This window comes from Macrotis lagotis, chromosome 2, assembly GCF_037893015.1.
Source record: "Macrotis lagotis isolate mMagLag1 chromosome 2, bilby.v1.9.chrom.fasta, whole genome shotgun sequence".
Taxonomy (NCBI): Eukaryota; Metazoa; Chordata; class Mammalia; order Peramelemorphia; family Peramelidae; genus Macrotis; species Macrotis lagotis.
Window position 1 is genome coordinate 114612095 of NC_133659.1, and position 15558 is coordinate 114627652.

General features: G+C 35.4%; 1 protein-coding gene across 2 annotated transcripts; it reads left to right on the top strand.

Moving 5' to 3' along the window:
• The first annotated feature begins 19 nt into the window (after positions 1-19).
• On the top strand, positions 20-15271 carry TATDN3 (TatD DNase domain containing 3). Of its 2 annotated transcripts, none has more exons than XM_074222623.1 (10): positions 20-131; positions 1886-1918; positions 2644-2717; positions 2970-3054; positions 4644-4706; positions 6938-7047; positions 8189-8244; positions 9344-9456; positions 11220-11300; positions 14697-15271. In XM_074222623.1, the coding sequence occupies exons 1-10, from the start codon at positions 66-68 to the stop codon at positions 14838-14840; spliced, it is 825 nt and encodes a 274-aa protein (XP_074078724.1). In that variant the 5' UTR covers positions 20-65; the 3' UTR covers positions 14841-15271. The 2 variants fall into 2 exon arrangements, with proteins under 2 accessions (XP_074078724.1, XP_074078725.1); XM_074222624.1 differs by having other exon boundaries at positions 11223-11300.
• Positions 15272-15558: the final 287 nt, after the last annotated feature.

Genomic DNA, 15558 nt, shown 5'->3' on the forward strand with positions numbered 1-15558 from the left:
GAACACCGGAAGTGGCGGCCGCTCTCCTCGGGAAGCCGGAACTTTGGCGCCTCGGCCTCCTCCTCATGGCTCCTGTGACGCCCGGCCTTGTGGATTGTCACTGCCACCTCTCCGCGGCCGACTTCGACTCGGTACGTGCCCGGGCACCCACATCCCCACAGTCGCCGACCCAGCCGGGCAAGTGTTAGCCCTTTGGCCCCCCACAGGGCCGAGATGGGCCGCTGTGCCCCTCCTTGAAGGGTAAAGCAAAAACCAAAGAATGAGAACTGAGTCCAACCAACCTAATATGACCATTATTGAAGAATAAAGGACATTATAGGAAAACTGCATTAGGATACGGGTCACACAATGGATGGACTGGGCTTGGAGTTCTTCAGACAGAAGTTGTGTGAACCTCTGCCAAAGTTTAGCCATCCGGGATAAATGGGAATAATAAAAACACCGTCATCCCAAGGTTGCTGTGAGGATCAAATGAGATAATATTTGTAAAGCGTTTAACATAGTGCTATAGAAATGCTAGGCAGGAAGAGGGGAAGGTGAGGTGTGAAATGAACACTTGAAGAAGAGGTAACCTGTGCTGGAATAGCTTATAGGAAAATGTCCATCTAGAGGCAGAAAGTAATAAAAATGGCAGAAAACATTGAACTACAGAAAAAAAAAAGTCAGGCTTATTCCTCCCTCTCCGCCTTCTCTTGGTTTCTCAAGGTTGAAATCCTTAAGCTCATCAAGGCACTGTCAGAAATGACTGGCAATTTCCCGAGGGAAAAGCATTGTCTCCTCTCAACAGTCTGCTGTTCATGAGTTTCACCTTTATAATGTTAGATATAGAAGGAAATAGAGATTATTTAAGCATATGATCATAACATTTAGACCTGAAGGATCTTAGAAAACCTCTTGTTCTGCTTCCTCAATGGAGTGATAAGACAATAGTCATGGTGGTTACCTGACTTGATCAATATATTTATACACATATATATACAGACACACACATATAAACTGTTAAGTAGCAGAGCTGGGATTCAAACCCAAGTTGTCAATATAGGACTCTTTAAACTATAATTCTTTAAACTTCTCTTGATTTTCTTTACCTGTGAAAGCATTTCCCCCAAACCTTTCCATATTTATCACACATAAACATATAGCTGTATTTAATTTTAATAACTGGTATAAGCACTGGGTATCTTGAAAACTCTGAAACATTTATTGTTTTTAAGTATTGGGCTTTGTGAGTTTAGTCATGATATTCCACTCAGAGGCAGCATGGTCTGTTGGGTAACTAGCTGGTCAGGAAAACTTGGGTTTCATTCCTGCCTGTGACCCATACTGGCTAAGTGACCCTGCACAAGGCTATCTCTAAGTACTCCTGGTAACTCTTAAATCTATAAGTCACTGTATTATAGAGAGTTTTCTCAGCAGAGAGTTCCCTGTAACCAATGAAATCATAAGTGGTATCTATAATCCTATTCTACTCATTCTGCTTCCTCTAAACTGAGGATAAGGAGGGTAAGGGAGAAAGATGAAATCCAACTAGGACCAGTTTTTTAGGATCCACTTGATTTACACATAAACTTTGTTCACTCTTTTCAATTTTCACTAGATCCCCTTATTTAACCTTTATTCTGAAAATGCTACTTAATATGCTTTGTGAATGAATATACGTTGTTTAGTGTATCATTCTATTCACCTTCATGTCTTGTCAACTAAACCTGAACCCAATTTCGAACGCTTAAATTGTCTTGTTTTCTAACTTTATCTGTCTCTGTTCCTTTTGGTTTTTCAGTCAGTTTTCAAATTCATCTAAATGTTCATCTAAAGTTTAATTTGTGTGTGTGTGTGTATTTTTATATCTTATAAGATATTTAAGATTAATTATCCTATCTTTTAGGACCTAGAAGATGTGTTGGAGAGAGCCAAGAAGGTCAGTGTCTATGACCCATACTAATTTTGCAGAAATAGCTTAAAATTGGCAAATACAGCTTCAAGGTGGTTGAGTATCAAATTTAAATTATACAGGAGATATCAGATGAATTTAAAAATTTTCAGAACATTTTTTCTTTTTTCAAGAAAAAATAATAAAATAGCAAGTAATTAATTCTTAGAAGACTTTTTTTGTTGGGTTTTTTTTGTTTGTTTGTTTATATTTTTCAAGGCAATGGGGTTAAGTGGCTTGCCCAAGGCCACACGGCTAGGTAATTATTAAGTGTCTGAGGTCAGATATGAACCCAGGTACTCCTGACTCCAAGGCCAGTGCTCTATTCACTGCGCCACCTAGCCACCCCTAGAAGACGTTTTTTAATCCATTTTGGCTTAAGCTTTCTTTGATCTCTCAGATAAATAAGAGCAGAAAGTAGATCCTAATTTTCCTTTTTCTATCTTAGGCAACTTCCAAAAAACATAGGGAAAATGGGGTTACCCAGGATAACTAAAATTCATAGATGATGTGGAAGTCTTGACAAATGAGATCAACTCCCATTTATATACTATTTTACAGGTTACAAAGCACTTTACTCATGGTAACTCTGAGAGGCAAGCAATAGAAATTTCATGATCCTCATTTTAGTCCCAGACACTTGATCATAATCACATAGCTAATAAGTATGTATTGTTGGTGCTCTAAATGCTCTATATTTTCTTTTTTTTCAGGCCAATGTGTTGGCCATTGTAGCAGTTGCTGAACACTCAGGAGAGTTTGAAAAGATCATGCAACTTTCAGAAAGGTAGCTCCTTTTTTAATTATATATTTTCACATACATATCTTAACATTTAGAGTAAGCTAAAACTAGTAAAGATATGCTCATTTATAATCTGTGGTATAAAATTTATGTAGTAAAAGGGTACAGTGAAGCCAGGTTTAATATGATCTTGAAAAAACAGAGGACTATCATTATTTTTTTTTGGTTATTCTCTAAAATGGAATGGTAGTGTACTTTTTCTGCTCTCCTACTTAGTAACTGTTTCTGTGTTTTTAGATATACAGGTTTTGTTCTGCCATGCCTGGGTGTTCACCCTGTTCAAGGACTTCTACCAGAAGACCAACGAAGTGTCACTTTAAAGGTTCTGTCAAATGGAAGGAATCATAATGCAGATGAATTCTATTTAACATGTATTTCCCAGTATTTGTACAAAAAACATAAGTTTTTTTCCAAGATTCTTGTGTTCTCTATTGTTTGAGAAAGAAAATTTTTTCCAACATTCATGATCCCAGCCCATGTTTTCAAATATGCTAACTCCATTTTGAAGGACAGCTAGGTGGTGCAGTGGATAGAGTGCTGGACTGGAATCAGGAAATCATCTTCCTATATACAAATATGACCTCAGACACTCACTCACTAACTGTGACTGTGAGCAAGTCACTTATCCTTCTTTGCCTCAATTCCTCATCTGTAAATGAAATGGAGAAAGAATGACAAACCACTTCACTATTTTTGCCGAGAAAACCCCAAATGTGCTTACAAAGATGTAGACACAACTGAAAAACTGAACAACAAACATTTTGAAAAAGTAACAGTTTTTGAGTAACCTCTTAATAGTTTCATGGACAAGATTGAATTTGAGACAGTGTTTTTTTACAGCAGTAATTTTCAGTTCTTATATTGCAATATTCCATTAATAAATATTTAAGTACCTGTTATTTTATACTAAGCACTGTGCTAGAGGTGATACAAGTAGTATCTGGTATAGGAGATACAAAGACAAAAATCAAACAGTTCATGGCCTTGAGAAGCTAAAGTTTTATTAGGGAATCAATATTTCAACTGCCCCCAAAATTAGGAATCATAACTACAGTACCTCCCTCAATTATGAATTGATTGAAATTCAAAGCATATGAGCTGTTAAACTTAATAGGATAAGTATAATTCAGAAATTCAATAAGTACAAATCTAGATTCTCAAAACAAAGATTCATCAAACCTAATGATGCTGCTCTGTGACTGGCAGATGATTTATATATTAAAACCTAATAGAAGTTATAGAGCTCTTATGTAAGTAACACAAAGTTAAATATTTACTTGTTCCAAAAGGTTTTGTCTTTCTGTAGATTTCTGAGTTCTTTAAAAACAGAGACTACATTTTAATATTTCTTTTAAAATTTCCACAGTCCCATTATCATATTGGACATATGACAAATGCCCAATAATATTTTGATTGATGAACAAAAGAGAAGGGGTTAAAATATTTGGCTAGAATTGTACAAATCTTTTATATATAATAATTTCTAGTGTGAAATGTGGAACTTTTGGCTTGCTATTTTGCATAATTCCATGTAACTAAAAATTGGGGCAAAGATGTAGATTAAGATTTTGAGGGGCAGAAATTAGCTACTAAATCCTTGAACCCCATCCTAAAGATTCTGTGACAAATCTTTTTTAGCAATAAACTAGATCATGAGTATCCAAACTTTTAGCTCTTCTGGACCACATCGCCCAATATAAACTTATCAAGAGCCACCTATAGAATTTAATATCTATGACTACAATATAATTCTATTATCAATGAATATAGTAGTAAAATGTAATAATGTCGCATGAATGGACTTTGCAGGCTACATGGTTGCAGGTTGAATACACCTGGATGAGATAGAATTAAAGTAATTCAAGATAATTATTTTTAATTTATTTTATTTAAAACAATCTTTTCTTTTAGGATTTGGATGTAGCTTTGCCACTTATAGAAAATTATAAAGATCACTTGTTGGCAATTGGAGAGGTAAGCCCCCTTTGGCTAATTAATAAGATTAATAAGACCATCCCATCCCACAGAACACACCTCATCTGTTTGGGGTATTCCAATCAACAAATCTTTGTTGTGTGTTTTAACTGCAAAACACTGGAAAAGGTATGAAGTTAACTTAGAAAGGATATTTACTCTCAGGGAAGCTTATAGTCCATGAAGGAAATTAAGATATGTACACAAGTAACTAATAAAAAGTAGAATAAATTAGGAACCTGAGATTTATATAAAGTATGTTCTTTATAAGAATTAATAGTAGGGGGGCAACTAGGTGGCGTAGTAGATAAAGCACCGGCCCTGGAATCAGGAGTACCTGGGTTCAAATCTGGTCTCAGACAATAATTACCTAGCTGTGTGGCCTTAGGCAAGCCATTAACCCCGTTTGCCTCACAAAAAAAGAAAGAAAGAAAGAAAGAAAGAAACCGGGGCGGCTAGGTGGCATGGTGGATAAAGCACCGGCCCTGGAGTCAGGAGTACCTGGGTTCAGATCTGGTCTCAGACACTTAATAATTACCTAGCTGTGTGGCCTTGGGCAAGCCACTTAACCCCCTTTGCCTTGCAAAAAAAAAAAAACGAATAATAGGAAAAGTTCATTTCTGGATGAAGTATTGGAGAAAATTTAAAGAAGGAGATAGCATTTGAGTTAGTCCTGAGGCAAAATGGAATAACTAAAAATAAAAAGATACAGTTAAAGTACAAAGATATTTTGGAGCTAGAATTGATGGATCTTATATGGAATTAAGGTAGAGAGAAGCATTAAAGATGATTGCATGATTAATAACAAGCATAGATGCCTGGGAGAATGATGGTATCATTAATAGAAACAGAAGTCAAAAGGAGAATTTGGAAGGGACCTTAGCATCCATAGAAGCCACCCTATCCATTAAGAGAGTTCCCATTACAACATGCCTGACAAGTAGTCATCCAGCCCAAAGAAAAAACTTTAAGGAAATGATTCCATACCTCTTAAGGCAAGCCAACATATATGGTTCTTTCAACTTATCTTGATATGGCATGAACTCAAGGCCCTTCACCATCCTAGTTGCCTTCCTCTGGATAATTTCCAGCTTATCAGTGCCCCTGTAAAAACTATGGCACCAAGAACAGAACATAGTGCTCCAGATGAAGTTTGGCTAGGGCAGAGTGGCTTTTACTTCCCATTCCCAGAATCCTACCTATCTTTTGAAACCACTGAGTTCTGTTTTCCAAAATTTCCTAAAGACATGCCAGATTCTGATTAGTTTTGTCTTCTTTTCTTTTACGAACTATAATGGAGTGAGTGTCTCATTTTCCTTCAAGATTCTTGCATTTCCATCCTAGCAACCAGCTCTTCTCCCATAAGTGAGAATCAGATACAGAACAGAATTTTCCCCCTTGTTGTTTCCTCTACCCTTTGAAGAATGAAATTATTACTGAAGAAGTGAAGAAATTACTTTTGGCAGACATCTGGTGTGAATGAAGTCCCTCATCACTATAATATACCTCTGTTCCATGCTTGTGCTCTGTACCCCAACTCCTCATCTCTTACATCCTGCAAAGATAATAAATCCAATTTGAGAACCTCAAGTGATGATATCCCATGAGTGGAGAGCATAGGAGAGAAATTATAATGGAATTAGAGACTATACATGTAGGAAGCTATAGTTGAGTCTTCTGTATGAAGCGGCAGTTGAATCTGAGATATTGAAGTAGATACACCATTAAAGAGAAAGAATATGGGAAAGAGTTGTGGGCCAAAGACAGAGCCTTTAGTAGTACTTACAATTAGGAAATTAGGAGGGAGCAGAAGTGAACCAGGACTCCTCAGTAAACTTGAGAGAATAGAGAGCTGATTGATGTCCTCCCCACAGACCTTTCAGAAGGTGAAAAAAAATAGTTCATTGGTTTTTCATATACTTAACCATTTTTTTCTTCACTTTAAAAAAAAGTATTTGATTAAGAACACTTTTTAGACTTCTACATAAGTAATTCTGAAACTGAATTTAAAGAAACTAACTAATCAGATGAAGATCTCAGATCTAATCTTTTCCAGTGAGCAAAGCATGTACTTCACTTTGGTAGTATTAATCCTAACTCTTGAACCCTACTTAAGTGAAGTCTAGATTATAGCAATACAATTGCACACTTGAGATGGATTTTCTTTTGTTATTTATTTGCTTAGAGTTAAGTCACTAAAACTGTAACTCTTTCCTTTTATCTATTTGCAGGTTGGATTAGATTTCTCCCCCAGATTTGCCAGGACTGATGAGCACAAGGAGGAGCAGAGACAAGTCCTTATTAGACAAATTGAATTAGCTAAAAGACTAAATTTGCCATTGTAGGTTAATTAAAAATTTTAAATTGTTAGTATTAAGTATTTATTAAATATCTACTACAATCAAGAGTATGAACTAGGTTCATGGGAAATGAAACTAAATAAAACATAGTTCCTTGGCAGAAATGCTACGATGTATACACAAGTAACTTATAGAAATTAGAATATGACAAACTTACAAAAAGAGTACTAACAAAATGTTTTGTGTTCAGATGAAAGCGATACCACTGCTTACTGTATTGGGGATTCAGAGAAGACTTTATAGAGGAAATGACATTTTAGCTAGGCCTCCAAGGATTTCAACAGATAGAGAAGGGGAAAATGAGCATTGGAGGTTGAGAAAAGAACATGATTAAAGAAGGCAAGCTGCCAGGAAATTCCAGGATATATGCAGAAGAGAGTGGGTTTGTTGGAGTGAAGAAGACAGTAGGAAGAATAGGAACATAAATTTGGAGCTGGAAAGATCCTTAAAGATCCAACTCCCACATTTCACAGAAGAAATAATAAGACCCAAAGATATTAAGTGATTTGTCTAAGATCACACGAAGTCCTGAATGTGTCTTTCAGAAGTAAAATGCTGGCAATAGCACAGCCATGGTACGAATCTCAATGACTTAAGGTCCTTGAGTTCCCTGAGAATGGCTACAATTAATATCATTCTGTAATTGGGTTTTGAATCTTTAATAGAATTTGAAAGGAAAGATCTGTCTAGTTAATTTAAGATGTTTGCTTAGAGTTGCTTTTAAATACCATATTAGGTATGATAGAAGAAATTTAACGTTATATTACAAGTTTAGTAATTGAGCTTAGCGATGTGGAATATGAATTCAAAAGTGCTTTTCATAAATTTAAAAGTGCTCCAAAAAAAAAAAAGACCACACGAAGTTTAAGTGACACAGTCGAATTGTCTGACTCCAAATCTAATGCTCTCTCCATTGCACTGGAGTTATGTAAATAAGCCTGGAGAAGTCAAATAGAAATAGATAATGAGAGCCTTGCACGGCACAGTAAGGAGCCAGTGATCAAAGTGATTCTCCTTGCAAAGAGTTTTTACATACTTTAAGTATGCCTGTGTAATTAGAATAAATATGGTCTACTAGCAGTAATCTTTTAGCCCTAAGAGAAATGTTATTTTATTTTCTAGAAATGTTCACTCACGCTCAGCAGGCAGACCAACTATTAATCTCCTACGTAAGCAAGGTGAGTGACTTTGGGAGTAGCATGTTTTTCTCTAAGCAGAGGATACCTTGTGATGTTGTTGTACCAGCATCACAAATTTAAGTGAGGCACTTATAGGCTGTTTGACTACAAAGTACCACATGACCTATTTTCCCCCAGAATTAAAATCTGTCTTCAAATACACTCAATATAATAGGTAGCATAGAAGTCCTCTGGAACCTTGAAAGCAAGAAATATATGTCTGAGCAGCCAGATGTTAATGAGAAGGAGGTTGATTTGGTTCTCTTACATCAATAGAATATAGTTAGCTTAACTATTAAGTTTGTAGGCTATTTCCCTCTCTTGGGCTCTATCTCCTAATTTATGACTTAGCTCACTTCCTTTAGAGTAAAGTATTTGTCCATTAAGTTATATGAAGAAAACTCAGGAAAAGGGTTGGTAATAAAAAAAATATTAAAACTATTGAATATAAAACATTGGTAGCCCAAACCACCTTGGGCTACTCTGACTCAGTCTGCCAGTGAGAGGATGGCTGATTCTCAGGGTTGTGGTTGTTTACTACAGCTCCACTTCTCAAGAACAGGATAAGGATGAAATGCAGGGGGGACAATAAAGCAAAGAATTCTCTTAGTATCCTTTTCACATCGATGTGTACCCAACAAGTAGTTCTATTTTGACAATGAACTGTAGTTAGACCTTAAAAAATAAATAAAACTAGTGAAAAGCATTAACTAGTACTAGGTGAACTCTTGGGTCCTTTTCAGTTCTAAAATTCTGTGAATCTAGCTCAGAGTCTGTGTTATACTTACTCTACCTCAAAGGGTTATCTTGAGGAAAGTATTTTGCAAATCTTAAGGTACCATATAAGTTATTTTTCCTTTCTACCATTATTTTCCAAGTCCAAGGATTGTCAAGAATTGACTGTTACCTATTTTAATAATTGATGGAATTTCTTTTATTCTTTTATTCAAGTTTTTGAGATCAAGAAGTGGCATCCTATTATCCTTATGATTGTCATTTTCTTAAAACCTCTGATCTTTCTTTTTTCAGTTTTATTAATGGAGAAAACTCTTTTAAAGCAATAAGAATGGAATGTGTATCTATCTTTGCTTTTTGAGAGGTGCTGAAAAGGTGTTGCTTCATGCGTTTGATGGCCGCCCCTCTGTAGCTATGGAAGGAGTGAACGCAGGATACTATTTTTCAATTCCTCCTTCTTGTGCAAGGAGTGAACAGGTGAGTTCTCTCTCTAAACCATGCATGGTGATTAAATGTACCAAACAAGATTTATTTTACTTTCCTGGTATTGTTAGGTGCTATGTGCAAAAGTTAAATTTAAAATGTGTGATATTTGCCTACCATTATCTGTGGAAACTAATTTTGAAAACTAAATACAGCAATAAAATAATAAGAATTTCTAAAAATAATTTATTATTTGTAAGGGAGATTTCATATTTTGCAGTTATGTCTACTGGCTAGACATAATTTAAGGGAGAAAATCCCATGTCTTTTTTTTTCTTCAGCAAAACTTGTTAATCAGATGACTTTTTTCCTTTTTGGTCAAAAATTCCATGAGATAGAAATTCCATCCCTAAAAAATAGTTAATTTAGCAGTATCAAATGATGTATCACGTGATAATTTTTTCATGCTGAGGCAGTATAACTGAATACTGGGTAGGAAAAAAAAATCATTCCTGGGGACCATGTAATCACAATTTTGATATTGCCAATAGAATTGTAGGTTTTAACCACAAAATCTTTAAATATTATGAAATATAGTAGGTGAGAAAGGAGCACTGAGAGATGGCAGTAGATGAAGAAATAGCATTTCTGTGGGAAAGTGATATTTGATGCCTTGATGACTTTCTATTATTGATTTCCTTATTCCTTTGGGAAATGCTATTTAGTATCTATAGTTCAAGGAGCTGTAATATGTCAGAAAGAGCACTAGCTTTGAAGTCAAAAAAACCTAGATTTTAGCCATGGCCCATCACTAAGTAGCTTAGACAAGATACTTAATCTTGTTTTTTTCTTTCTTCATCTGTAAAGTATAATCTGCTCTGCTATTTCACAAAGTTGTCATTAGGAAGAAAGGAGATAACTTATGGAAAGAGCTTCACATACAGTAATAACTATTAAAATACATAATAAATATTGGAACTCTTAATTTTTTTAATTATAAAGATTTTATTTATTTTGAGTTTTACAATTTTTCCCCTAATCTTACTTCCTTCTCCCCACCCCCCACAGAAAGCAATTTGCCAGTTTTTACATTGTTTCCATGGTATACATTGATCCAAATTGAATGTGATGAGAGAGAAATTATATCCTTAAGGAAGAAACGTAAAGTATAAGAGAGAGCAAGATCAGACAATAAGATATCAGGGTTTTTTTTTTCTAAATTAAAGGTAATAGTCCTTGGTCTTTGTTCAAACTCCACAGTCCTTTCTCTGGGTTTAGATGGTATTCTCCATTGCAGACAGCCCCAAATTGCCCCTGATTGTTGCACTGATGGAATGAGTGAGTCCATCAAAGTTGATCATCACCCCCATGTTGCTGTTAGGGTGTACAGTGTTTTTCTGGTTCTGCTCATCTCACTCAGCATCAGTTCATGCAAATCCCTCCAGGCTTCCCTGAATTCCCATCCCTCCTGGTTTCTAATAGAACAATAGTGTTCCATGACATACATATACTACAGTTTGCTAAGCCATTCCTCAATTGAAGGTCATTTACTTGATTTCCAATTCTTTGCCATCACAAATAGGGCTGCTATGAATATTTTTGTACAAGTGATATCTTTACCCTTTTTCATCATCTCTTCAAGGTATAGACCCAGTAGTGGTATTGCTGGATCAAAGGGTATGCACATTTTTGTTGCCCTTTGGGCATAGTTCCAAATTGGAACTCTTACTATTTTTAATACAGACATGGGATCCATATAGCTTATATTTAACTTACTCTTATGTTTTAATACTTGATGTGTTTATTTTTCCTCTAAGAAGCAGAAACTTATAAAACAGCTGCCTTTATCCTCTATGTGCTTAGAAACAGATTCACCTGCACTGGGACCAGCAAAGCAGGTAAATGCTTCTTCCATTTTAAAGCTCCCTGGGCTGTTTACAGTTCTTATGTATTTTTAAATTATAGTCTAATACAATATTGAGAGGATTTATTGAACCAGAACTTACCCATAACTTCACTATGTTATGTTAGGCCTTTTTTTTTTGCATGTAGATATTATACTCTGAGAGTTCTGATATCATCTGGGGTTTTTTACTAATTCATGTATTAAAGAGATTATAATAGAATGGTTCTAGTAGAATAATTCTTTCTATAATATCTCTGGTTTTGTTGTAGAAGCATATTAAGGAATGTGTATTTTTCTATGTCATGTATGTTAAATTTCTAGAAAGAAGAATAGTTTAGAGAAAGCTTGAGTCAGAGTCAGGAAACACTGGGTTCAAGATCCACATCTGACAGATAACTGGTTCTGTGACCTTGGACAAGTCACCTAACCTGTGTCCCAAGCAACTCTCTAAGAATCTAAGTTGAAAAACAGTAGGTGATTTACATTGGTACATCTCTGCTAGGTGTTTCCCAACTGGGGTTGGGCCCAAAGGAGCAGTAGGTAGGGATAAAGGAAGAGACCACATCTACTTTGATGGCTCCTTACAATCTCCAGCAGTGCATCATTTATTCACAAATGTATGCTTTGCTATATTTCTTTTGGGGATGATGCTGTAAGTACTTGAGAGAATGTTGCATAGTATTTTTGATCACATCCCACAACTCTTATGACCTTGGGTACTTCTAAGTTCCAAAATATGCTATGTGAGGGGATAAGGAGTCATGGAGGATGTGGGCTATTGTGCTACTACTGCCCAGCTTTTATGTCGGTGGCAAACACCTAGAGCAAACATACAACTCCTCTTTTTACATCAAGCTTTTAAAAGTAAGATATAGAAGACCAAAAAACAAAATTACCTCTGTGAAATCTTTTGAAGAATATTGTATGATTTTGACATCTACATGGGAGATATCTTGTCAGACAATAGACTATAAGATGGCACTTTGCATTTTTGAATCAAATGATTTTTTTAGTCAATGAACAGACACTGGAATCTAGTATCTTCTGCACCATGTCAGTTATGGGACTGACAAATCTTAAGAGTATCATTTATGAAAACCTCCCTTCTCATACTTTCACCAAAGATGCTCTAGATGGCTATGTAATTTATTCTCACAGAGATTTTATAAAAATAGAAAAATAAACTTATGAGTTGGAAATTATCAACTTTTTGATGATTATGAAAAGTTATAGAAATAACTTCTAGATAGTTTCTGTTTTTCATTTATTCATTGTCCTAAGTTTCATCCTTAAATGCCCCTGAAATGATAAGGCTTATTTACTTTTATTGACAAGTTTTTTGTATTTTTTGTACACTTATTTTTCTTTCCATTGCTTTTTATTGTTCCATTGCTTTTTATTGTTCTGAGGCAGTACTGCTTGTACTCTCTTAACATCTTCCATTAAATTTAATAAACAAATTTATTTTCTAATTTGACATCTATATTTACCTGCTTGATTAGATCAGCTTTTAGAGTCTCTTAGAAAGAGACTCTAAATCAGTTCTTCAGAACTGATTAAATTCTACAATTGTGCATGTATAACCTCTTATCAGATTACTTGCTATCCTGGGGTGTATGGGGTGGGGGGGAAACTTTACAAAAATGAATGTTGAAAATTATCTTTACATATAATTTGAAAAATAAAAAAATTAAAATTGGTTAAACTTTAGGAAATGGTGATAGTCTATATTAATGACCTTTTATATATTTTCTATTTTTTGACAACAATTTAAATAGTTTATTCAAAAAGTTAGACTGGGGCAGTTAAGTTGTATAGTGGATAGAGCACCTGCCTTGCTCTGTCTGAGAATCTGAGTTCAAATCCAACCTCAGACACTTGACACTTACTAGCTGTGACCCTGGGCAAGTCACTTGACTCTGATTGCCTTACTAAAACAAAACCAAACAGCAGCAAAAAAAAAAAAAAAAAAAAAAGCTGGGTTAGAATTGCCTTATTTATACAATATAGCTTCTCATTTTAATTTTTTTTCTCATTTGGTATTGAGTTTAATCTTTATCAAGTCAGTAGTCTGATTGCATTCACACAACTGATTTATAAAAGTTGTTTCCTATCTGTTAAAATCAGATTTTTTTGAATTTTTTTTGTTGGATTTTTTGGGGGAGGTGAAGGAACATTCATTATGTCTAATGACTTCCTACTCTCTTTTTAAAGAAATAGTTAATAATTTGTTAGAGGCTTCTATGTAGTCTTCAAGCCTTTGACCTTTCTCATTTCTTAGCCTTGAACCATATTTTCTAACAGGGTATTTTTGCTGTCTTTATGTGTATCCAACTTTGCATTTAATTTGAAGGCATTTTAAAATTTCTCTTCACTTTCTACTACAGCTGTTGGTACAAAAATTGCAATTATCGTCATGGTAATATTTTTCCACTCATCTTGAATACTGTAGTATGACATGATGTTTCTTATTGCCTTTGAGCATAAATTAAAAACAACATTGTTTTTTTTTGCAAGGCAAATGGGGTTAAGTGGCTTGCCCAAGGCCACACAACTAGGTAATTATTAAGTGTCTGAGACCGGATTTGAACCCAGGTACTCCTGACTCCAGGGCCAGTGCTTTATCCACTGCATCACCTAGCCACCCCCCATCACTGTTAACTCTTAATAGCTACATCTTCATTCGCTCTTTAATGTACCCATCACTGTAGAATTGGAAAGGGGCCATATAGGACTTGGGATCATTTTGCATTTTTCATTGTTTCTTAAATAGCCATAGCTTCAGAATTTATCCCCATGTAGCCAGACTATAGCTTCTCTATCCGTGGCTAGACTGTTCCTTGGAAATCAGACATAGTTTCTTGCTGGAACTCTCCCTAAAACTTGACCAGCATGTAGAACTTTGTAGAGGTTCAGTATTAGATTTGTTCAATGTATTTCACACTGCATTGTTCTTTGTTTGGGTTTTTTTGCAAGGCAATGGGGTTAAGTGATTTGCCCAAGGCCACACAGGTAATTCTTAAGCGTCTGAGGCCGAATTTGAACTCAAGTCCTCCTCACTCCAGGACCGGTGCTCTATCCACTTCTGCCAACTAGCTGCCCTGCATTGTTCTTTATTGTAATTTTATTTTTAATTTATCTAATGGGCTGTAAGTATATACTAATATCTAGTGATTTTTTGAGGGGCAGAGCATGAATTTGTATGCTTCTGCCAGGGCAGTAGCATCTTTAAAAATAAAAGACAGCAACTTGATTTTTGTTTTCAGTGAAAAGCAACACATCTGTTGCTATCTGAAGTTTCTCTTGCTTGTTTTGTTTCCCTCAGGTCCCAGAAATCTGGCAATGTTGGATATCATAACTCATCAGGACTCTCTTGCTCTTGTTACAGGAGCGGAATGAACCTAAGAACATTTCCATTTCTGCAGAATTCATTGCCCAGGTGAAAGGGATCTCAGTGGAAGAAGTTACAGAGGTGACAACTCAGAATGCTTTGAAACTGTTTCCCAAACTTAGGCATCTGCTTCAACAATAGCCTGCTACATTTCTTCCAGGAAAATCATTTCTGAACAAACCACCAGGTGGCAGCATTGAAAGAAAATAAATTTTCTGACCACAGAAAGAACCTGGCCTAGATAGAGATACCAGCTTAGAGCGTGAATAACTTTAAATTATAATCAGTTAAGACCAGCATTTCTGGAGCCAGGATTTAGTTCCAGTTCTGCCACTCACTGTATGTTGTTTAAAAGTCAAACCAAATGTGAAGGAAAGAGGATAGGAACAAAGGCTCTTGGGGTTGCTCCTGCTGATGTTTTCACCAGTGCCTCATGAAGCATCGGTATCTATTCAGGGTCAGGAAGTTCATGTAGATGAGAGACAGACACTGTCTAAACTATTTCATGTAGGACTTGGCAGAGACGTACCTAAATGTCTACCTAATAAATGTCATTTTTATTTTTATCTGAATTTTGTCATATTTCATGTTTATTTCATGTAGATTAAGAAAAATTTCATTTTAAATATTAATGCTTTTACTGAATACAGTATTGGTATTACGTTTTTATATTCATAATATGAAGTATACATATATAGTGAAATATACAAGTATATAATTTTCAAAAAAATTTGTGCGATCAGCAAATTTTCTTTGACAAATTGTCATTTGAGTGCAGTATTAATAAAACTTGGTATTTAAAGCTGTAAAGAATATGAGTCAGAAACAGGAGCTAGCCATTTCCTAATAAGCCTAGCCC

Bases quoted from the DNA above. Each gene is read 5' to 3' on its own strand.
- TATDN3 (XM_074222623.1), top strand. From the start codon at position 66: ATGGCTCCTGTGACGCCCGGCCTTGTGGATTGTCACTGCCACCTCTCC. The intron at 3,055-4,643 runs GTTCTGTCAAAT...CTTTTCTTTTAG, and splicing joins AACGAAGTGTCACTTTAAAG to GATTTGGATGTAGCTTTGCC. The intron at 7,048-8,188 runs GTAGGTTAATTA...TTTATTTTCTAG, and splicing joins AAAAGACTAAATTTGCCATT to AAATGTTCACTCACGCTCAG.